Source organism: Triticum aestivum, chromosome 3A, assembly GCF_018294505.1.
Source record: "Triticum aestivum cultivar Chinese Spring chromosome 3A, IWGSC CS RefSeq v2.1, whole genome shotgun sequence".
Lineage (NCBI taxonomy): Eukaryota > Viridiplantae > Streptophyta > Magnoliopsida > Poales > Poaceae > Triticum > Triticum aestivum.
Genome location: NC_057800.1, coordinates 12,109,503 through 12,134,006, shown reverse-complemented (window position 1 = coordinate 12,134,006; position 24,504 = coordinate 12,109,503). Strand labels below are relative to the sequence as shown.

Sequence of the window (24,504 nt, the reverse complement as noted above, 5' to 3'; positions counted from 1 at the left end):
TAGTGCAAGTGGGAGATTGTTGGAGATATGCCCTAGAGACAATCATGTATAATGATATTTCCTATGTGCTTATGAATAAAGATAGTCCTTGGACATTATCGATGATGTATATCAGCACGTACATGACTTGTTTGTGGGACTACGTATTATATGATGACTATCCTAAAAGGTCCCTAGTCAAAAAGGTTGTGTGGACGCGCGGCCGACTAGACTAGCATATAACACGGTGGATGACTCGGTCTCACTAGTCATGGAGCGTTGGATGCTAGTCGGATAATATGGATTCGGAAGGATCTGGTTGGATTCGTCATAGTCGAATCCGAGTCGAGATAAGGTCCGAGTAGAACAGACCCAACCATATGACACGGTGAAACGTCATCTGTGAGTCTCTATTACAACATGCATTCTATGTCCTAAGACATGAGCTGGCTCATGTACTTGGGATGGTGACAGACCTACTTTGGGCCGCTACTCCGTGACTATGTAGTTATAAAGGTAGGTTCCAGCCTTGTCCAGACCCATGCTGCGAGACATGGTCGAGCAATATGGGATTTCCCCCTCCGATCCGGAGAGATATACTCTGGGCCCCTCGTGTGATCCAACCAAGATAAGCATGACCATTCTACATGGATTATGAAATTATCTGATTTGTGGTCGGCATCACTGGAACCAGAAAGTGGTTGGGCTAGCACAAGGATTACAGACTCGCCTTGAGCCCGACAAAATATATCGTGTGGCAAAGGGAATAAAAGTGTGATGTACATGTTCTCCTAACTAGCTTCATCGAACACTTGGATCGGTGTGCTTTGCTAGAGGCCGCTACCAACTAGCCGAGTCAGATGTGATCTGACTCGTGACCAAGTGAACGAGAACCTACGGGGTCGCGCATTTAAGGGGAGGAACTTGTGAGGCTGGATCCAACTCTACGAGTGAGATGTGATCCTACTCGGACTCGGACCTACGCCCACTGATCCTACTCAGAACGTCTCCATCCACTAAACGCACATCACCGAAAGACCGGAAATAAATACAGAAAAATGTGATCATCAATGTCAAGTCGGGACTTGAAACATTGATGGGTTAGGGATACAACTATCCTTGTAATGCTATTGATTTGGTATTGTGGATGTCCTTGGCCAAAGGTCATAAAGTTTGATTTGTGACAAAGTTAATATACATAATAAATATAGTAAATAAAGAGTATAGAAAATCACGTCGTTCAAACTAACTTAGCCCTGAGAGTATTTGACAACCTGTGGTTGAGTTGGTTAGGTGGATAGTGGTATCCCCAACCCACCAGGGTTCAAATCCTGGTGCTCGCAGCATTCTTGGATTTATTTCAGGATTTCCGGCGATGCGCTTTTAGTGGGAGGAGACGTTCCCGTCGACGACGAGCCGCCTACGGTGACTTCGTAAATCTCAAGATGATATGCCGGCTCAGTCTCTCGGAGGTGCTCATAGGGGTAGGGTGTGCGTGCGTGCGTTCATAGGGGTGAGTGTATGCGCGTGTATATGAGCGCTTGTGTCTGTACTGATGCTAAAAAAAAGCTTGCAAACAAAAAAAAACTACTAGCACTAATCACGAGACAAGGTACAATATGGCTAGAATTTCCAGTGCCCCACGGAAATGTGGAAGATAGTGTAAACAGACCGGGATCCAAAGCTGCTAGATGATTCCAAAGCTGCTCGACGGTTCCAAAGCTGATCCAAAGCTCGACGATGGCAGCTCGGCGCAGGTAAATTAGTATACTAATTAAACTTATAGGAGCATTTATTTTTCGGGGAGGGTGTGGGGGGGGTTTCATACATGAACTAATATTCAATAAAAACTTTGTGGAAATCATATTTTAAAGTTTTGAAAAAATATTAAAAAATACAGAATGTTCAGAGGGTGTTCTTTTATTGCCACGTAAAATTTCAAGTAGAAACACATTACGAGATGTGAGATATGAAAAGGACAAATTCAGCCCTGAATAGTGAACCATGTCTTGCTATGTGTTTCAAATTAAAATTTTGCGTGGCAATAAAACATCATCCTCTTAACATCCTGTATTTTTTCAGATTTTTTTGGAACTTCAAAACATCTTTTTCTCATAGTTTCATCGGTTTTCATCAAGTGTTGGTTTCCGTATGATATTCTCTTATTTTTCACATGCCTGCAAAATCTAGACCTCCACATCTTCATCCAACAGCCTGAAACATATCATCTTCTTCAGCCTCCCCACGGGCTACTCACACCTAACCGCCTACCTCCACCCCCACGGCCGGCGATTGTTGCCGCCCTGCTTCCCTCTCGACTTTCCTCCATTGCCATGCTGGCCGCCACCCCGCTCCATGATGAACAACTCCGACAACCCCATGTGCGCACGCACACACACCTCACCCTTCAGACTAGCCACAATGGAGAGTAACATACACATATCCCTAGACTATATTACTACCTTCATAATGGGTAGTAATATAAGTGTGGTAACATGCAAAGCTTTATTTATTAGGTTATAGACTCATATTGCATTGGGACATGTGATGTTACAGTAACTAGCTAAGTTACTGAAACTACCTCTCTCCTCATTAACTCATTGCCACATAAGCAAATTTGTTGAGTTGGACTCGATGTTACTGCTGAAGTTACTCCCATTGTGGCTAGTCTCAAGATGATGGGGTTGTGGCTTCCCTCTAAGATGAATAATAAGACTATGACTTTTCTCTAAGGCTGGTTGTAATGGGGAGTGAAATAAAAAATGCATTGGAAAGGTGTAAGCCACCATCTCTCTTCTCTTTAATTACCCAACCTTCAATGAACTAAGTGCATGTACAAATTAAGAAGACCATGTGTAGATTGTTATTGGTCTTGATTATCGTGTAATGAGGGAGAAATATTTTTTCTATTTAAAGTGCATTGGAAAGATAGAAATACACTCTTTTGTGGACAAATTTTGAAGCCAAATGTACACTCTTCACCGGACGGAGTGAGTATGATACTAGTGTATGAGACTTCATCCGTAATGCATGGTATTATATGTTGATATCATATAGGATTACATTTATTGTCATGCATGACACAAAATAGCACATCATTTAATATGATACGGTATCATGATATGATACTCGGACATCTTTTTCTTCATTTAATTCTATGACACATCATCAAAATTACTTAGTTGACGTGCATGATACTACCTATGAAACTCCCACTACCACCAGCCTAAGATAGACAGTGGGGTTGGTTCTTCATTCAAGTGCGCTCGAAAAGATAGGAAGAACAAAAAGGTGGAATTTCAAGGTACCAGGAAATTAGCAAAACCGTTAACTTACTAGTACATGGCCTTGTAATACACGCACGCGGGATCCAAAGCTGCTCGAAGCACAAGACTTTGCCACCGTGCATATACATGCATGCATGCACATGCGTGTGTCTGCAGTACCATTAATGAGGTCAACTCGACGACGAATACGAGTAACCTCGATCGATGCTCTAATGGAAAAAGATTACAGTATTAATTAAACAAGGGTTTTGTACTAGCGCCCTGCCGTCTGCCGATACACAGTGAGTGACGCTGAGCTAACGTTGGAGCAGCTAGCCCAAGCCGAATGCCACACAGCACAAGCACGGCAGCAACGCCGATGAAGCCCTTCTCGCGTAGCCTCCAGTGGGACCTGGACGCCGCAGTCGACGACGATGACGGCAAGCAGCACTCCGCGGACGACGGCGATGGCAAGCAGAACACCGAGAGAGGCCTCCGGCGGCCGTCCCGGCTGTTCTACCTCGCGCTCCTCTACACCGTCTTCTGGGCGCTGGTATTCTACCACCACTTCTCTACCAGCGTGCAACAATCAGGCAGCGCGGCGGTGGCAGCGCCCACCGTGCTCCAGCTCAAGCCGTCGGCGTTCTTCTCGGCGTCTCGCTTCTTCCGCCGGGACCCCTGCGCCGGCCGGTACGTGTACATGTACGACCTGCCGCCGCGGTTCAACGCCGACCTCGTCAGCGGGTGCCGCCGGGTCTCGGCCTCCTCCGACGTGTGCAAGGACGTGTCCCACGACGGGTTCGGCCCACCCATCACGGGCGGCGGCGAGGGCGGGTCGCTGCCGGAGCAAGGCGCCTACGACACCGACCAGTTCATGCTGAGCATCATCTTCCACGCCCGGATGCGGCGGTACGAGTGCCTCACGGCCGACCCCGCCGCCGCCGCCGTGGTGTACATCCCGTTTTACGCCGGCCTCGACGCGGCGATGCACCTGGGAAACAACGACCTCGCGGTGCGGGACGCCCTGTCTCGGGACCTGTTGGACTGGCTGGCACGGCGGCCAGAGTGGCGCGCCATGGTCGGGCGCGACCACTTGCTCGTCTCGGGGCGGGGAACATGGGACTTCCTCCGCAGCCCGGACTCAACCGGCTGGGGCAACACGCTCATGACCTACGACCTGGCCATCCGCAACGCCACGTTTCTCACCACCGAGGCCAGCACGCGGCACGGCAACGACTTCGCCGTGCCGTTCCCGTCGCACTTCCACCCCTCCTCCGACGCCGAGGTCACCGGCTGGCAGGACCGCATGCGCCGGCTGGACCGCGCGTTGCTCTGGTGCTTCGCCGGCTGGCCCCGTCCCCGTGGCAACGGCATGGGGCCCGAGCGCGCCGAGATCATCGAGCAGTGCGGCAAGTCGAGCCGCTGCTCTCTGCTCGGCAAGCTGAACCACTACGTGCCCGGCCACGCCATGCGGCTGCTGGAGAGCGCCCAGTTCTGCATGCAACCGCGCGGCGACGGGTACACGCGCAAGTCCACCTTCGACTCCATCCTCGCCGGCTGCATCCCGGTCTTCTTCCACCCCATCTCCGCCTACCTCCAGTACATCTGGCACCTGCCCAGGGACCACCGGAGCTACTCGGTGTTCATCCCGCACGGCGACGTGATCGAGCGGAACGCCAGCATCGAGGAGGTGCTGAGCAGGATACCGCCGGAGAAGGTGGCGCAGATGCGGGAGCGGGTCATCCAACTTATACCCACCGTGTTGTACCGGCACCCGGCGGCCCAGGGGGTTACTTTCAAAGACGCGTTCGACGTCGCCCTTGACCGTGTCGTCGACCGGGTGGCCAAGCGCCGGCGTGCGGCGGCCGAGGGACGGGAGTACGTGGACGGCGTGGACGGAGCTGATAGCTGGAAGTACGACTTGCTAGAAGATGGGCAGACCAAGGTAGGTCCGCATGAGTTCGATCAATATCTGTAACCGCAGATTAATTTACTTGGGTAGCTCGTTCTTTTTTTGAACTGGTTTACTTGGGCAGTTTTGTTTAGATAGATTTACTTTCTTTTTAGTCTGAGATGGAAAACAAGAAAATATTTTGGTCGATTCAATCCTAGCCATACGATGCAAATTCAACGAATGTCGTCCTTTTACTGTTTATCTTCAACCTCCGGCACCTCCTCTTTTTCCTTCCATAGAGTGGGTGGAAATTGCTAATGTGTTTGGGCATAATAAAGAGGAAGCAAGAATTGCAAGTTCCTGGAGAGTCTTGGGGAACTTATTGTTCATGATCCTGAGACTTTTAGGACAAAAGTTGAAATCCTAGTTGAGTCGCATAATATCTATGCTGATGAGGAACTTCATTGGTTTGAATGACTAGTGAGAGATGGTTGCTCCAAGGGGATAATAATACTGCTTACTTTCATGAAATAGCTAGTACTAGCAAAAGAAAAACGATCAATCACTTTCTTGAATGTAGTGATGGTGCGATTGAGGGTATTGATGATTTGATTAATCATGCAACTGCTTATTATGAGACCCTTTTTGGGTCTACTCCTGGTAATCTCTTTCCTAGATCTCCTGGCTTGTGGGGTGACAATAAGAAAATTAGTGAAGATGACAATGCTGCTCTAACTAGACCTTTTACTATTAAGGAAATTATAAATTCCTTTTTGGTATGGACTCTAATAGGGCCCCTGGACCTGACAATTTCCCATTGAGTTTTATCAACACTGCTGGGAAGTAGTTAAGGACGGCTGGACCCAAGAATTGTGCTTTGTTATAATATGCAAGAATAAACATACAACAGTGAATTTTTTGCAAAAAAAAGGAAGTTTTCTGCAAAGAAGAAGATTTCCTAAGAAGCAACTGATTAGTGGTGTTGGTATTAATCTTCAAGAAAAAATAAGATGAAATAAAAACTAAAACAAAATAAATATAATTAATTTTTCCAAGGAAGAATGAATTTTTGGCATCGGTATTACCTTTTTAGAAGAAAGAAAAGGGAAAAATAAGCAAATCATTACAAAACATGCATACAATTTGCAGACAAATTGCTTTTCTATAATATGCAAGAATAAGCATATAATAGTTAAATTTTGCCAAAAACGTTTCTTAAGAAGGAATGAATTACTGGTAATACTAGCTATTGCTTTCAAGAAGAAAGAAAATGGGATAAAAACTTAAACAAAATTGAAATAATGAAGTTTTATAAGAAAAAACAAATAATGGATTACTGAAAACAATTTACATATAAATTGAGCATTTTTATAATATACAAGAATAAGAATATAATAATGGCAGTTTCATAAAAAAGGAAAGTTTCATAAAAAGAAATGATTTTTTGCACTGGTATTACCATTAAAGAAGAAAATAAATTAAATAAAACTAAAATGATATTTATAAAAAGAATGAATTAGTGGCTTTGGTATTTCCCTTTAAGAAAATATGAAAGAAAAATCAAAATCAAATTAATGAGATTTTCTAAAGAAAAAAGCATGAACTAGTGACATTAGTACTACCTTTGCATTGGTATTACCATTAAAGAAGAAAGGAAATAAAATAAAACTAAAAATGGAGGTTTATAAAAGGAATGAATTAGTGGCTTTGGTATTTCCATTTAAGAAAAAATGAAAGAAAAATAATGAAAATAATGAGATTTTCTAAAGAAGAAAGCATGAGCTAGTGACATCGGTATTACCCTTTGAGGAAAAAAGAAAAATAAAAATAATGAGATTTTCTAAAGAAGAATGAATTAGTGGCATCGGTATTTCCCTTCAAGAAAAATAATCAAAATAATTAGGATTTTATGGAAGAATGGATTATTGGCATCGGTATTACCCTTTAAGAACTAGAGAAACAATAAAATTTAACATAAACAATGAAAAAAATTGACAATATACAAAAAATATGCTTTTCAAAAATATGCAAAAATAAACATATAATAGTGAAATTATCCAAAAATCAGATCCTAAGAAAAAATCAATTAGTGGCTTTGGTTTTACCATTGTTGAGGATATCGCTAACTGGTAGCTGCTTAGTTGGCTGGTGACTAGGGGATTAATAGGCTGGTTAACAAGTTAATCGGTCATTTAATGAATTAATCAACCAATTTATCTGTTTATCGACAACTCGGTGACCCTACGAGTAAGGATTAATTGGCAAGTTATCTGGTTAATCGCATGAATTCTTGAACAGGGGGTTATACCCTTGGAAAAAGAAAGAAAATGAAATGATAAATAAAATATTAAAATAAGGAACAATGAACTAGTGGCAGTAGTTCTAGAAATATAGAAAAAATTTCTAAAAAAAACTTTCACACAACTTTGCTCTAAAATTGCTTTTTTTGTACATCAATACATGCAAACAATAATCATATAGTAGTGTAATTTTTGCACATATTGCATGATATTTGTGTGTATACATTTACACTCATCTAATGTTTATGTTTGTATTACTCTTCAAGAGTTAAGCTACCATTGAGTCACTTGTGAGCTTATATGGAACCTCTTTTATTTATTTCCGTTGTTTGTGGCGATTTTGTATTAATTTAAGGGCCTCAGTTTAAGGCTAGGCATGCACCTTTTATTATCTACAAAAGCTAGAGTATTCATGAGGAGACACGTGTGAGCTGATCTCCCTCGTTGATGCCTCTTTCGTACCTAGCTAGCTTGTTTGATCTTCATAAAAAAGGATTGTTCCTAATACATTCTACTAAAATGAATGTTGCAAAGAAATTAAGTTTCCTAGTATAATTTTACAAGAAAACTCAAACTTGTGATGTAATGGTCCCGCGCAGCTGGCTGGTGTTGTTCATTATTTTATTTATTTGAGACATGGTGTTCTTCATTATGTTGCTACTTCTACTCTTTTTGCATTCTAGTTTGAGTATGTCTAGCCTTGTTTTGCATTCCTTGCTCTTTTTCATTGTACAAACTAGTTGCTTCTCGATGGAAATCGACGAGGGAGCTTGATGTTTCAACAAAAAACTGGGTCGATCGGAAGCTCAGACTAGAGGATTCCATCTCATCGCTAATTCTTCTTCATTTTATTTTCCTTTAATAATATGATTATAACATTATGGAGAACCCGACTTTAAGAACCTCCAAAACATACACAGGGCGACATACAACCTAAGATAGGCAACCACCGGTTCCAGTTATTACAAAATATAAAAAGTAGCTTAGACAAAGTATCACGGAACACTTCTAGCAAAGGTCGCAAAACATCTCCCAGTCGCAACTAGCATCTCCGTCTGGAGGCTAGATACCTTCTTGTTGTTGTACTATCATCTGTCTACAATATTGACCAGGCACTAAAGTGACTAAACATGTTATTGAAGGTAACAAAACAGGGGACATTATGGAACTGTAGTTCAAAATAAGTGTAGCCAGCTTTCCGACACATTGTAGTATTGCCAAGTAGTTAAATTAACTTGTTAAAGAAAAAGATCCACTATGATTATTCAAAAATGGCCTCGTTTCTAGTGATCTTATAATTACGAAAATTAAAGAAAATAGAGAAATCGGTCTTTTGCGAATTTGGCAATTATAACAGTCAATAATATCAAAGGTTACATTATCAAAGCTAGGCATGAACGACATCATCTTGCACATACCCTAAGCAAACTGTTGTCTGAGCCTGGATTCTACCAAAATTTGCAAGGAAGTGCCTTAAAGAATTTTGACAACCCCAGTTGTGAGTAACACAACTATGGGGCCACGTGTTCCTGCATTTCAAGGATAAAAATGAGTACCATGAGCAATATCATTTCTTGCTTTTTACCAAGTTCACAACTTCCATGCAGCCAATCTTAATAGGGATCGACAGGCTGCTCCATTGGAGTGCTAGGGCGGGTCCTTCCATCAAGGTTGATAATTCGGACACCAATGCTGTTGGGTTTCGTAGTAATTTCAAAAAAAATCGTACGCACACGCAAGATCATGGTGATGCATAGCAACGAGAGGGGGAGAGTGTGATCTACGTACCCTTGTAGATCGACAACGGAAGCGTTAACTTGGTTGATGTAGTCGTACGTCTTCACGGCCCGACCGATCAAGCACTGAAACTACGGCACCTCCGAGTTCTAGCACACGTTCAGCTCGATGACGATCCCCGGACTCCGATCCAGCAAAGTGTCGGGGAAGAGTTCCGTCAGCACGACGGCGTGGTGACAATCTTGATGTACTACTGTCGCAGGGCTTCGCCTAAGCACCGCTACAATATTATCGAGGACTATGGTGGAAGGGAGCACCGCACACGGCTAAGAATATGATCACGTGGATCAACTTGTGTCTCTAGGGGTGCCCCGTGCCTCCGTATATAAAGGCTCAAAGGGGGGGGGCTGGCCGGCCAAGAGGTGGCGCGCCAGGAGGAGTCCTACTCCTTTCGGGAGTAGGACTCCCCCCCTTTCCTAGTTGGAATAGGATTCGCGGAGGGGGGAAAAGAGGAGAGAGAGGAGGAAGGGGGGTCGGCCCCCCTCTCCTTGTCCTATTCGGACCAAAGAGGGGGGAGGGGCGCGCGGCCCATCTCTGGCCACCTCTCCTCTCTTCCATTAAGGCCCACTAAGGCCCATATACCTCCCGGGGGGTTCCGGTAACCTCCCGGTAATCCGGTAAAATCCCGATTTCACCCGGAACACTTCCGATATCCAAACATAGGCTTCCAATATATCAATCTTTATGTCTCGACCATTTCGAGACTCCTCATCATGTCCGTGATCACATCCAGGACTCCGTACAACCTTCGGTACATCAAAATGCATAAACTCATAATATAACTGTCATCGTAACCTTAAGCATGCGGACCCTACGGGTTCGAGAACAATGTAGACATGACCGAGACACGTCTCCGGACAATAACCAATAGCGGGACCTGGATGCCCATATTGGTTCCTACATATTCTACGAAGATCTTTTATTGGTCAGACCACATAACAACATACGTTTTTCCCTTTGTCATCGGTAAGTTACTTGCCCGAGATTCGATCGTCGGTATCCCATACCTAGTTCAATATCGTTACCGGCAAGTCTCTTTACTCGTTCCGTAATACATCATCCCGCAACTAACTCATTAGTTGCAACGCTTGCAAGGCTTAAGTGATGTGCATTACCGAGAGGGCCCAGAGATACCTCTCCGACAATCGGAGTGACAAATCCTAATCTCGAAATACGCCAACCCAACATGTACCTTTGGAGACACCTATAGAGCTCCTTTATAATCACCCAGTTACGTTGTGACGTTTGGTAGCACACAAAGTGTTCCTCTGGCAAACGGGAGTTGCATAATCTCATAGTCATAGGAACATGTATAAGTCATGAAGAAAGCAATAGCAACATACTAAACGATCGGGTGCTAAGCTAATGGAATGGGTCATGTCAATCAGATCATTCAACTAATGATGTGATCCCGTTAATCAAATAACAACTCTTTGTCCATGGTTAGGAAACATAACCATCTTTGATTAACGAGCTAGTCAAGTAGAGGCATACTAGTGACACTCTGTTTGTCTATGTATTCACACATGTATTATGTTTCCGATTAATACAATTCTAGCATGAATAATAAACTTTTATCATGATATAAGGAAATAAATAATAACTTTATTATTGCCTCTAGGGCATATTTCCTTCACATGCATATCATTACATAATAGCAAATGCCAACATGAGGAGAAGATAACGTGCCCTGAGTGATCTCGAAGAACCATGCATGTTCATGAGGTTTCGTCTTCTGCATACAAACCATATGTGTTCAATTTAACCTAGCCGGCTTGACATGGTGCCCAAATATACATGGAAGAAGAAAATATCACTTTCACCACAAACACCTTGGTTAAATTGAAACAAGATGGAGTTCAAATAGTGTGCAATTCAAAAGAACTCTCATGGATAAAAACTATGAAAAATGTGTTAAATATTTTCTCATACATATGTCAAAAAATTGAGTGAAAAACTGCAATATACGTTAAATGATTTGTATGATTGAGTGGAATGGTTGAAATGTATGGGAACTGTTTTTTCAAAATTAATTTATTTCGGTTCTATATCACTAAATTGCATAAAGATGTAATATTTATTTTAAATTATTTTACTCAATCTTGTTTTCAGTGAAATAATTGAAAAATGTGCTAAATATGCACCAAAATATAGTGAAATAACATGAATATTTATTTTATAATATGTGTTCAGATCGTTTCAATCGTCTTAAATTATGTGTTAATTTTTTTCTAAAATTGATGAATGCAATAATTGAAATGTCTACATTTTTGAAATAATTAAAATATGTGTGGAATAACTAAAATACAATTGAAATGTACATGCAACACTTATTCTGAAATGAGTGAAACAACTGAAATATGTGTTCAATTGTTTTTTCAAAATTTGAGTGAAATAATTGACAAATGTGTGTTCAGTTTTTTCTCCACATAATTGAAATATTTTTCTAATGCATGTCAAAAACTAAACATATATCTGAATGTATGTGCAAAATTTTCTGAAACTGAGTAAAGTAATTGAAATATGTGTTAAATTTTTATTAATGGGTGAAATAATCTAATGTGTTATTTTTTTATGGAGTTAAGAAAATAAGTGAAATATGTGTTTAATATCATTTGAGACAATGTAATGTTTGTGAAACTGATTTCAAAGATTATTAAAATCATAAAATTAAAACTAGTTCAAATGCATCCAAGATTGATCTTCCTTCTGAATGTCTTCTTACTGCAAATTCATAAATGATTTTGTTCACACACACACACATACACACACACACACACGCACACACACACACAAACTTTGAACTAGTTTCATAAATGATTTGTATTATTGAGTGGAAAGGTTCAAATGTATGGGAAATGTTTTTTGAAATCATTTTTTTATATTTCAATAAATTGCATACAGATGTAACAAGTATTTTAAATTATTTCACTCAATATTGTTCTCAGTGGAATAACTGAAATATGTGCTAAATATTTTCCAACATAAAGTGAAACAACATGAATATTTATTTTATAGTATGTGTTCAATTTCATCATTTGAATTGTCTTAAATATTTGTTAAATATTTTTTAAAATTGATGAACGAAATACTCCCTCCATTTGCTTATATTAATATAAAATCAACGAATATAAAGAGATGACGTTTGGAGAACTATGAAAGTCTCCGTCTTTTATTATTAGCTAAAGATACAAGGTCATCATGGAATATAGATTTTGCATCCATACAAAGCCTCCAACAGTAATCAAGGTAAAAAATTAATGATATTTTCTCGTACTAGCAACCTATTTAGTACATGCATGCATGTACTCATAATGACAGTCAGCTACTTCCTCCACTCAGTTTTCTTCCATAGATGTGTGTTTAATATCATTTGAGACAATGTAATGTTTATGAAGCTGGTTTCAAAGATTATTAAAATAGTGAAATTAAAACTAGTTCACATGCATCAAAGATTGATCTTGCTTCTAAAGATCTTCTTGTTGTGAATTGAAATATATATGCATACAAAGTTTGAAGAAGAAACTTTAAGCACAAATGATATCAATCACCGAAAAGATCCCTCCGCATACAACTGTCATTTCCCAGTTTCCCTCTTCCAGACTCTCTCACTTTGACCGGACGAATCTAGCAAAGGTAATACTAGCAGATCCGATAATGTTCATGTATTTGTGTCAGTGGTATTTGAATATTAAGCGAAAGGTCACATCTACCCCTATGTTTATTTTTTACCCAGCATACAAGATTTACCTGAAGTCAAACTTAGTAAAGTTTGACCAAATTTTTATAAAAAATATCAACATCTACAATGTAAAAAATAATTTCATGACATCTAACGATGGCATTGATTTTGCATTGTGAATGTTGATGTTTTTCTATAAAATTATTTATAATTTAACTTCACACAAATCTTATACGCAGTATAAAGGAAACGGAGGGAAAAGGTAGCACTGATCACAGCTGAAGGTACGCGCGTCGGTGAGCCTGAGAAACGTGGAAGAAAGTGTAAACACGCTGGGATCCAAAGCTGCTCGACGGTTCCAAGATGGCCAAGTCTCCGGCATCTCGCCGCAGGTTAATTAGTAATTAACCTTAATTAATACTCTACGTGGCCGCGTATAGGCGCGCGGGATCCAAAGCTGCTCGAAGGATCTACAGGAGAATTTTTTGGGGTTCGTACCGTAGTGCAGTGCCATTAATGAAGTCAACTCGACGATCAATACGAGTGACCTCGATGGATGCCCTAATGAAATTATATTGCACCGTACCTGCCGACACTTGCTGCTCGCACACACTGACACTGACTGGAGCAGCGGCAGCACGGCAGCACCGCCGATGAAGCCCTTCTCGCGGAGCCTCCAGCGAGATCTGGACGCCGCGGCCGCCGCCGACGACGACGATGGCAAGCACCACTCCGCCGACGACAAGCAGAACCCCGAGAGGGGCGCACGGCGGCCGTCCCGGCTCTTCTACCTCGCGCTCCTCTACGTCGTCTTCTGGGCGCTGGTATTCTACCACCACTTCTCCACCAGCGTGCAGCAGTCAGTCAGCGCGGCGGTGGCAGCGCCCGCCGTGCTCCAGCTCAGGCCGGCGGCCTTCTTCTCGGTGCCCCGCATCTTCCGCCGCGACCCGTGCGCCGGCCGGTACGTGTACATGTACGACCTGCCGCCGCGGTTCAACGCCGACCTCGTCCGCGAGTGCCGCCGGATCTCGGGCTCCACCGACGTGTGCAAGGACGTGGCCAACGACGGGTTCGGCCCGAACATCACGGGCGGCGGCGAGGGCGGGTCGCTGCCGGAGAGCGGGGCCTACGACACCGACCAGTACATGCTCGGCCTCATCTTCCACGCCCGGATGCGGCGGCACGAGTGCCTCACCGCCGACCCCGCCGCGGCCGCCGTGGTGTACGTCCCGTTCTACGCCGGGCTCGACTCGGCGATGCACCTCGGGAGCAAAGACCTCGCGGCGCGGGACGCCCTGTCGCGGGACGTGGTGGACTGGCTGGCGCGGCGGCCAGAGTGGCGCGCCATGGGCGGGCGCGACCACTTCCTGGTGTCCGGGCGGGGCACGTGGGACTTCATCGTCAGCCCGGACGCCGTCGGCTGGGGAAACGCGCTCATGACCTTCCCGGCCATCCTCAACGCCACGTTCCTCACCACCGAAGCCAGCCCATGGCACGGCAACGACTTCGCCGTGCCGTTCCCGTCGCACTTCCACCCGTCGTCCGACGCCGAGGTGGTCGGCTGGCAGGACCGCGTGCACCAGATGGACCGCCCGTTTCTCTGGGGCTTCGCCGGCGGGGCCCGCGGCGGCAGCCAGCGCACGGTGCGCGCCCAGATCATGGAGCAGTGCGGCAGGTCGAGCCGGTGCGCGCTGCTCGGCGTGCCGGCGCCGGGGCACTACGCGCCGGGCCGCGCCATGCGGCTGCTGGAGAGCGCCGAGTTCTGCGTGCAGCCGCGCGGCGACGGGTACACGCGCAAGTCCACCTTCGACACCATCCTCGCCGGCTGCATCCCGGTCTTCTTCCACCCCATCTCCGCCTACCTCCAGTACATCTGGCACCTGCCCAGGGACCACCGGAGCTACTCGGTGTTCATCCCGCACGGCGACGTGGTCGAGCGGAACGCCAGCATTGAGGAGGTGCTGAGCAGGATACCGCCGGCGAAGGTGGCGCAGATGCGGGAGCGGGTCATCCGGCTCATCCCCACCGTGCTGTACCGGCACCCGGCGGCCAAGGGCGTGACGTTCAAGGACGCGTTCGACGTCGCCCTCGAGCGCGTCATCGACCGGGTGGCGAAGCGCCGGCGCGCCGCCGCCGAGGGACGGGAGTACGTGGACAGCGTCGACGGAAAATATAGCTGGAAGTACGACCTGGCACAAGATAGGGAGAAAATGTTGGCCCCGCACGAGTTCGATCCATATATCAACACGTAACTGCAGATTTGCTTATGTTTGTCCCGCGAAATAAGTCAGCTTCGAATCACCTTTTGAGTTGGACTTTGGAGAGTGGGTATTATTTACTCGCTTAATAAAGTGCTCATAAGAAACCGTATGCACGGTCTATTTTCCTCCGTTAAAATGTTTATTTGTGCGGTTTTGCTATTTCTCAGGCGCCTCAAAAATTCCGCACAGCACAAGGCCGATGACGGGGACGAGGTGAGGAGCGACCGCGAGCTGCGGCGTCTCAGGTGGAAGCAAGGAAGAAACATAATATCAAAGGGTTGTGCATCGGGTAGGGGCAGTGAGGCGGCGACAGGGGGGGGGGGGGGGGGGGGGGTTGGAGGCAGGCGGTTACGCCAGCGTAGGCCGTGGGGAAGAGGAACTGTCACGAGGAAGCAGGAAGAACGTGCGGGAGAAAGAATATGAACAACGTTCACACACTCCTAACTATTGTATAGTCGATAGTGCACATAACTAAATCACATTAGCTAAACGTCAGTCGACTGACTTTAGCTTTTGGACCAGACGATTTCGTGATGGCCGAAGAAGTTCACCGAGAAGGAAGTAGCTCGTTGGCAAGCTACCCCACCTTCTATCGTAGGGTGGGGGTGGGGCGAAAGAACGGCGGCGATGGTGGTGGGGGGAGGGGGGGTGCAACTTCGCCGGAGAAAAACCCCGTTAGCGCTGATGCTAGAAGGATGCCCGAGGGGGTGGCAGCACGACGATGGGCTACGGTTGGGCGAAGGGTGATGCGGCGAGGTTACGTGGGAGCACCGCCAGCCGCGGACAGCGGAAGCAAGCGGCTAGGCTGACGGCAGCGGGGCAGTTCGAAGGAAAGAAGAAGACCGGCGGGAGAAAGAAGAAACAGATCCAGCCCTTGATCTTGTATCCGACGGCTGAAAAAATCAACCGACCCAAAAAAAAATTCCAGGCGACTGGCATATAGCGAGACCCTAACTAAATTTGTTGAAAAGGATGACGCGGGACTCATATGTCAGGCTAAGTATTGGTGATGATTTTTGTCATATTCATGTCAAGCTAAGTATACTGCTTATGGTTTTTTTAGTGGTATGTAACAGCAGCACACGTGTGAATACCAATAAACTTATTGTATATTTTAAGCCCCTGCAAACACTTATAAGGGAGTGTATTTGGCGGTCTGCAGAGATGATCATAGGATCCCCATGTCAGGGCTTACTAGAACATTGCAGTGTTTTTAAATATTCAGAATTTGTGAAACCATACATACACGGTATAAAATGCATCCTAAAATTTCTGACAATTTGTGACAACGTATGCAATATGCATGTACTACTTCGCAAAAACGCAACACAAGGAGAAAATGCATACTACTCCCTCCACCCCACAATACAAGACAATTTTGTAAACTATGTTAGGTTGCCATATAAAACTTTTTTTTTCGAAAATCCGCATATGAGCCCGGGCTCAGAAAAAAATTCAAAACAAATACTAGAATTTTTTTTAAAAAAATCCAATTTTTTGTGGGGTAGATAATTTTATGCATGAGGTCTGCTTAAAATTTTTACTCATTTGGATATCTGAGCAGCTCTCGGCAAAAAAGACAAATCGGGTCAAAATAGTTCGTGAAGAATAAACTTTTTTACAGACCATGATTTTGTCTTTTTTGCAGAGAGCTGCTCAAATGTCCAAACGAGTTGAAATTTGAAGCGAACCTCACGCATCAAATTATCTACCACACAAAAATAGATTTTTTTTAAAAAAATTAGTATTTGTTTTGATTTTTTTCGTCGGAGTGGGTGCAACTGAGCCCGGGAGCCAAATTGGCCTTCTCATTTTTTTAACTATGTTAGAGCATCTCCAATAGATGGTCCAAAATTTGGTGGTTCAAAACCGGAAATGTAAAATTTGGACCGCCAAAAAGTGTGTTTTGGAGCTCCGAAAAAAACTCAACTCCAACAGATGGTCCAAATTTGCAACTCCAATAGATGGTCCAAAATAAAGATGAAACGGCCGCACGGCTGCTACCAGCCACTGTTCAGCCACGGTTTTGCATTCAAATAGCAACTAAAATTTAAAAATAAAGTGCATCATCATCATAGTTTCAATCAAAAGTGCATCACCATCATAGTATCAAATTCGTCTACCAAAAAAGCATCGTCTCAATCAAAGTTTTTCGCCCTAGAAATTAAAATGCACATGAATATCACTCATTCGGGTCATCAACACCACCGGTGTTGTGAACCGTGGTACGATCGTCATCTCCATCACCGTCTTTGTCGACGTTCTCAACAAGCGGTGAACTCTCGTTGCCGTGAGCACCACCGGAACCATCTTCATTGTGTCCCATGTTGTTGTCCTATCCACCTCCAACGCCACTCATGTTGCCGCCATAGCCACCTCCCAAGCCACCCATCATGTTGCCGCCAAAAGCACCTCCCATGCCGCCAAACCCACCTCCCATGCCGCCAAACCCACCTTCCATGTTGCCACCGAAGCCACCTCCTATGTTTCCGCCAAATGCACCACTCATGGCACCTCCAATCATGTTCATGTAACCTCCCATGGCACCACCCATGGCATCTCCCATGCCTCCTCCCATCATCATTTGCCTCATGAGCATTTGCTTCTTCATGAGCATTTCATCGCGACAAAGTTCAACATATGCCTTTGCCTTGGCATCAAGAGTTGATGTGTCCATGAACATAAACTTGAGTGTCCTCTCTTCTACCATCTTCCTCTCGTCGGCCGCGGCCTTCTTCTCCTCTAGTCCACCTTCCTCTCCTCAGCCGCGGCCAACCTCTCCTTGGCTGCCGCCCTCTTCTCCTTGGCCGCCGCCCTTCGCTGCTCGGCGTCACTCCTCTCCTCTATTTCCTTGAGCTTCAACATTCTTTTCTCTTAGGCATACTCTTTTCTTGCCATGACAATGGCTTCAAATCCTTCCTTGAGATCATTGTCTCCAGCCTTGGTTCCCTTCGCTTTCTTGTTTCCATCGGGCCTATATGATTTTGTCGCGGAGTGAGGAGTGGGGCTCGTCTCCTCAATGGCGACATCTTCTTCATCCTCAACCAACACACTCTTCTTCTTCGACGATTCAAAAGTCTCCCTAGTTTTCCACTTCTCCACATCCTTGAGCTCTTTGTAGCAATGATGAAAAGTGAAAGCTTTTCCTTTCCTTTTCTTCTTCTCGCCTTTCATGTTCCTCTCGCAAAACAATCCTTGTGCAATCATTTTCTACAAACAAACATTTCATCATCAACATAGTGAACAAAGAGGAAATATTTGACAAAGCACAGACAAAGAGGAAATATTTACCAAATCACTATCACCGCAACCACTTGGATTCATGCGAGCAACATTTGACAAGCAACCGCCCCACTTTGAGCATTCGGCATTGATGGTGGACCAACGTTGACGTAGAGAGTCGCTCGAACGGAAGATACCACTTGTGTTGCGCTCATCGGAATACTCCTTGATGCGTTTCCAATACGTGCTCACCGTTTGGTTGCTTCCAACGCTTGCATCTTGAGAGATTTTCTTCCAAGCGGTGCATGTCAACACATCCTCCGCGGTGCTATAATTGCCACTTCTTCCCTTGACAATGAAGCCCTCATCATCCACATCAAGATTGTCATCATCATATTGGGTTTCATATTCTTGTGACTCATATATGTAATCATCATTTGCCGCATTTTGTTGCGTGCATGAAAGCTTCATCATCAACATTACAATTGCACGCACAAGCAATCAAGGACACAAAAAATTTGAAACAACAAACGAGAGCACAACCGAGATCACAACCGCAAAATTTATACCTTTGCGACATTTCGTCGAACATGTTGGAGGCGGTGGCCGTCGACGTGGCCACATCTTCCTCCACGGCCGGCGGTGGCGGCGGGGAAGGTGGAGGAATGGATGTGTGGCTGCTGGAGGAGGCTGCCGGCCGCACCGTCTGCGACTCGTCGGCCCGAGCCGCCGCGGCCGCCTTCGAGAGCTTCAACGGCCGTGTAGAACTGTCGCCCGGGTTGCGGCTGCGATTGGCCGGCCGTTTGACGCTGCCTCCTCGTCCCTTCGTCGGCTTCGCCGACTGCGCGATGGCCACCGGCCGGGGCGGCGCCAATCCGGGCCGGCGGGCGGGGGGCGGCGGCATGGCCGCGGATGCGGGAGGGGCGGCAGCGGCGGCGACCACGTGGGTCAGCCCACCGGCTGCGGCGGCGGCAGAGAAGGCGGCGGGGTCGTCGGCATCGGCCATGGCGGCGTCGGACGGCGGGGAGCGACGGCGGCCGGGAGGGTCGCGGGCGGGCGGACGGGCAGGAACGGAAATGAAGTGGCGGTTGGGCGTTCGCGGGCGACGGCTAGTTTTGGACCAAATGCATCTCGTGATGTATATTTGCATCGTGAGGTGTTGCATTTTACATCGCGAGGAGGCCGCGGTCCAATTTTTTCCATATAAACCAACAATTTTTTTTGCATATAAACCATTTGTTGGAGCAGCGTTTTTTTGCCCCAGACGGTTCAAAAGTTAAGTATTTTTACATTTGGACCGTATATTGAAGATGCTCTTAGCTTAAGAAATATCTTATATTATGGAACAAAAGGAGTAGTGAAGTTGGATTCTTCATTTGGCCCATTATCATCACTATTTTTTTCTAGGTTCATTATAGGCTAAATTTTGAATTGATTTTTCAAGAAATTGTACATATTTTTTGCACCTATGCTATGTGAACTTTCCATAAATTTCAGAAACTTGTAGTCGGTAGAAACCCGATGTTCAGGTCCACAACCCAAGCTGTTCTCGGTATCCGCCCACAGTGAGCTATCATCAACTTTCTCAGGGTAGGTATGCATACAGTAATTGTTTGTTCTCATAAATATAACTTCAGGCAACCCTAGAGTTTCTTGCAATGCCAATACAGCTAACAGTCGTTGGCACCAACACGCTGGTGATTGATTATTCACACCAATAATTAGAAAACAAAACCCCGCAAAATGACGTGCATCTCATATATAAATCATCCTGCCGTCGCCTCATCAGTAGGTGTATCCCTTCTGGAACATGCCCTTCTTGGCCTCGTCGCTCTCACCCTCGCCAGTGTAGCTGCCGAGCTGCGCCAAGGAGTTGGCCTTGGCGCGGACCAGCAGGGCCTTCTGCGCCGCCTCGATGTTCTCGGGCTGCCCCTCCCACGTCTTCAGCACCGAGTTCTGGAGTGCCCGGGCGTAGGAGAAGGACACGTGCCACGGGTTGGCGGACTGGTTCATCGCGTTCAGGTTCATGGTTGCCTCCAGCTCGGACTGTCCGCCGGAGAGGAACTGCGGAATTGGGACGGTCGGGGTTATGGCTACTATTTCTTACTCTGTTTATTATGTATGTCCACGGGAAATGGACTGAAGAAAGATAATCAGCAGAAGCTAAGATGGTTCAAGGTTGAAGACAATACCATGATTCCAGGGACAGCAGGTGGTACTCTCCTCCTCAGCATTGTGAGGGTGTTCTTCGCAATGGCTTCTGGAGAAGCCTTCTCCTTGTGCTCAGCACCAGGGGTAACCATGCTGGGCTTCAGCAGGATGCCCTCAAACAGAACGTTGTTTTCGGCCAGGTAGAAGAACACCTCTGACCACACCTTCTCTGCCACCTCGAGAGTTCTCTCAATGCCATGGTCACCGTCAAGAAGGATCTCTGGCTCCACAATTGGCACTAAACCATTGTCCTGCAGATTATTCAGGTTTGAAACAAGATGAGTAAAGATAAAGAGGGGCCCAAAATAGTACGTCGAGATTATAGTGTATTTGGATGCATAAATTTTCTTGAATCATATAATGTACTACCTCCATTCACAAATATAAGATGTTTTGAATATTACAATATGGAATAAATATTTCAACATACACTAAAATGTGTCTATATACATCCGATTCAGAAAAAAGTTAGAACATCTTATATTTGCGAACAGAGGGAGTACTATTGTTGCATTCATTTCATCAAATTCTAGTACGTATCAGCTTACAAAGAAGAACCTGAGTTGGAAATTTCAAAGGGAAAAATGTTCCGATTGGTGGTGTCAGAACAGAACCACCATGCTAGCGTTCATTGGTATATATGATTTCAATAACAGCATATCTACATGAGCATACAGATATTTACTTTTTCTACTTGTTAATTAATTCTCCCTACTTGCTATCGGATAGTGTTCAATGGATGATTATACTGTAGGATAGGTTATGTCGTCGCACAGGTTTCTAGGAATAAGATATCAAATATGAGCATAAAAATGATTATGCTGTTCATCAACTCCATGAGTAAAATATCAAACTAAATAAAGGATCACTTCTTCATTCCAAAATGTTCAGCAGTTGAGAACATGTATTACCTGAGCAATAGCAGCATAGCGAGCAAGTCCCCATGCCGCTTCCTTGACAGCTAATGCAGTAGGACCACAGGGGATGCTAACAACAGTTCGCCTGTAGAAGATCAATATAGCATAGCAAGTTTAGAAAGGGAAAGAGAATAAAACTAGTCAGGAAATGCACAAGGAGAGTATGAACTGACCACTTTGCGAAGCGTGCACCCTGCTTGTAGTACTCAGCGCACCTTGAGGCCAAACCATCAAGACCTTGGCACCAGGATTCATTGTTGGATCCGGGCAATGGAACCAAACCCTATTGGGAGAACAAAATAAATCAAGTACTAAAATCAGAATGCTAGGACTGTCTTGGTGACTACAAACGGCACGACGAATCGACGATTTTCAGAACATGGCATGCATACCTTGTCAACCTTGATACCAGGCATGATATTCTGGTCCTTCAAGACGTCAACAAAGGTCTTGCCATCTGTAGTGGACTGATAGAGAGTTTCCTCAAAAAGAATAGCACCAGAGATATATTCACCAAGACCAGCAGTGGTCAGCAAAAGCTGCCTGTAAGCCTGGCGGTTAACTTCCGTGTTGTCCAAACCAATGGATGCCAATCTCTTTCCACATGTTGCACTCGACTCGTCGATCGCAAGGATCCCACGGCCAGGGGAAGCAACAGTTTTCTGCAATGGGGCGCACTATTAGATTTGCAGTCATGAAACACAACAGAGAATGCATTGCAGCTGCGAGGAAGGAACGCTGAAGAAAAATAAACAGGAAATAGCATAAGACTAGTTTGGCATACCCAACATCAAGCAATTAAGACGAGCATCAGTGTTAGTTCTAGACTTGCGGTGGTTCATTTACATGAGGGCATGCTTCACACTAATTGACAAATCAACACTTGAACAGAAGATTACAGTTGGAACAAAATAAAACCTAATGTACACACGATGCAAAGGAGATGGCGTGAAAGCAGACAAATCCTTTTCAGCCGAGCAGAAAGGCCAAGAATAATTCTAACAAAACCAAGACTTAAAGTACTGCTGGTAGGTTTTCCCACACAGGAAACCATCACAGAGCAACCATACGTCAGCAAGTCCACCCAACAATCTACAAACCAAATGAATATGAACATATGGATGGGCAGTTGGCCACATCTCCTAGAAACAATTCTATGATATTTGGATTTGAGAATTTACTTTTCAGAGCAACACTAGCATCGCAATGACCTCCTTCCGTATCTACCGGGACAATCATCCTGAGACTCAACAAGCTCGTTGTTCAACCTTAATTTAAAAGTCAACCTAAAAAGTGGGCCAGATTTACCCTGGCTTGATCTGGGACGATGCAAGTAGCAGACAAAACAGAGTAACTGGGCCAATCAATCTATCACTGGTTTTCCCATATCACGCAACCTGCCATCTAAACTAACAGAGGCTTGAACACAGCATAGGCGCTCATCTATCAGCCCAAATTCGATTGCAACGGAAAAATACATTGGAAAAATACATCGAGACGAGGTCGTTTCCAATCGAGATTTAATTCGACGGAGAAACGCACGGACGCTCTCATTTTCTCCAACCCCACAACACCCGTCCCCGTCACGGATCGCTAGACGCCAACCAAACAAACCCGGAGCCACCAGGACAGATCGCGGCACACGACGCGCGCAACGCCCCAAGGGCGAGATCCTCCCGCGGGCCACCGGCTCCTAGACCTAGGCGAAGCTACGGGGATCAGAGGGAGGAGGCGGCGGGGGGCGCTCACCGCGGTGGAGACGAGCTCGTCGGCGTAGGAGCCGCCGGAGGCGCGGACGCGGACGAGCGAGGCGCGGCGGGCGGGCTGCGCGGACCGGACGGGGGCGAGCCGGGCGGTGGCCGGGGAGCTGAGCTTCGCGGTCACCATCGCCATTGGTTCGATCGGTCGATGCGCTCTGTGTTCGGACGCGACGGCGAGAAATAGGGAGGGGCGGAGTGGGTTGGTGGCTGGCGGAGGAAGTACGACCGCGGTTTTATGCATCCTGGCCCTCGATTCGCTATGTATTTTCGCTGGAGCCCCTGACCAACCCTCTTCTCGATGGGCCGAGGTGGCTGGAGTGATATGCGATGGGTGAGGGGGCAGAGTGAAATAGTTTCCTTTTCATATTGGCCGTGGATCTCTCCGCCCGTCGCAGGGCGGATCCGCCGAGGCCAGAAGAGATGCCGACGACAGGGCTTACCGCTGGGACCCATCTGTCAGCACACATTACAAAGAAAAAAAAAGTTTGTGTTATTTTTTTAGATTATAATATAGAAAAAAAACGTGTTGGTTCTTTTTTAGAATTTTCAAAATGTTTGTGGAGTTTTAAAAAGTGTTCACATTTAATAAGAATATTGATGTATTTTTTAAATGTTTGTAATTTCAATAGATGTTCATATAATTTTCAAAACATTATTTTTTTTATAAAATATTCATGTATTCATTTGAGGATCTAAAATCTCAAGGCACGCACTAGGCTTGTATATATTTTTCCATACCTCCTATTTTTGTGTGTGCAAAACACATGAACGCTTTTTAAAACAACATAACCATTTTATTAAAGCATGAACACTCTTATATAATACATCTACTTTATCAAATACATGGAAAATTTATTTTAATACACATAACCATTTTATAGAAGTTATGTTAATATTTATTTAAATATCTGGACACTTTTAAAATTACATGCTATTGTGTTATAATTTAAATAACTTCCTTTGGCTTGTCCCTGATATATTGATTGGTGACTGGTGATGTCTGATGTGGTTAGTACCTCCCTTAGGCATGCCCCGGATACTGTTGTTTCTAATAGAATGCACGTGCGTTGTCACGGGCTTTTGAAATATGTTGCTAAAGTTATATATACATAATGCATGTTAAATTTCCCATGTAGAGAATATATAGCACGGACACAATCGAGTAATAATTGAAGTCCACTTAATTTGCAATGTAAATTACTAACAAAAATGTTC

General features: G+C 45.1%; 3 protein-coding genes across 3 annotated transcripts; 2 read left to right on the top strand and 1 right to left on the bottom strand.

Annotated features, from left to right (window-relative positions):
• Positions 1-3,551: 3,551 nt before the first annotated feature.
• On the top strand, positions 3,552-5,400 carry LOC123057537 (xyloglucan galactosyltransferase KATAMARI1 homolog). Its single transcript, XM_044480487.1, has one exon. It carries the CDS (start codon positions 3,592-3,594, stop codon positions 5,221-5,223), a length of 1,632 nt encoding a protein of 543 aa, XP_044336422.1. The 5' UTR covers positions 3,552-3,591; the 3' UTR covers positions 5,224-5,400.
• A 7,886-nt stretch (positions 5,401-13,286) lies between these two features.
• Positions 13,287-15,338, top strand: LOC123057536 (xyloglucan galactosyltransferase KATAMARI1 homolog). Its single transcript, XM_044480485.1, has one exon. The coding sequence runs from the start codon at positions 13,572-13,574 to the stop codon at positions 15,168-15,170; it is 1,599 nt and encodes a 532-aa protein (XP_044336420.1). The 5' UTR covers positions 13,287-13,571; the 3' UTR covers positions 15,171-15,338.
• A 4,609-nt stretch (positions 15,339-19,947) lies between these two features.
• On the bottom strand, positions 19,948-23,513 carry LOC123059824 (fructose-bisphosphate aldolase 1, chloroplastic). Its single transcript, XM_044482339.1, has 6 exons — positions 23,279-23,513; positions 21,922-22,191; positions 21,703-21,812; positions 21,524-21,614; positions 20,594-20,863; positions 19,948-20,465 (listed from the first exon to the last, which is right to left on the bottom strand). The coding sequence occupies exons 1-6, from the start codon at positions 23,420-23,422 to the stop codon at positions 20,187-20,189; spliced, it is 1,164 nt and encodes a 387-aa protein (XP_044338274.1). The 5' UTR covers positions 23,423-23,513; the 3' UTR covers positions 19,948-20,186.
• Between the last annotated feature and the right edge of the window lie 991 nt (positions 23,514-24,504).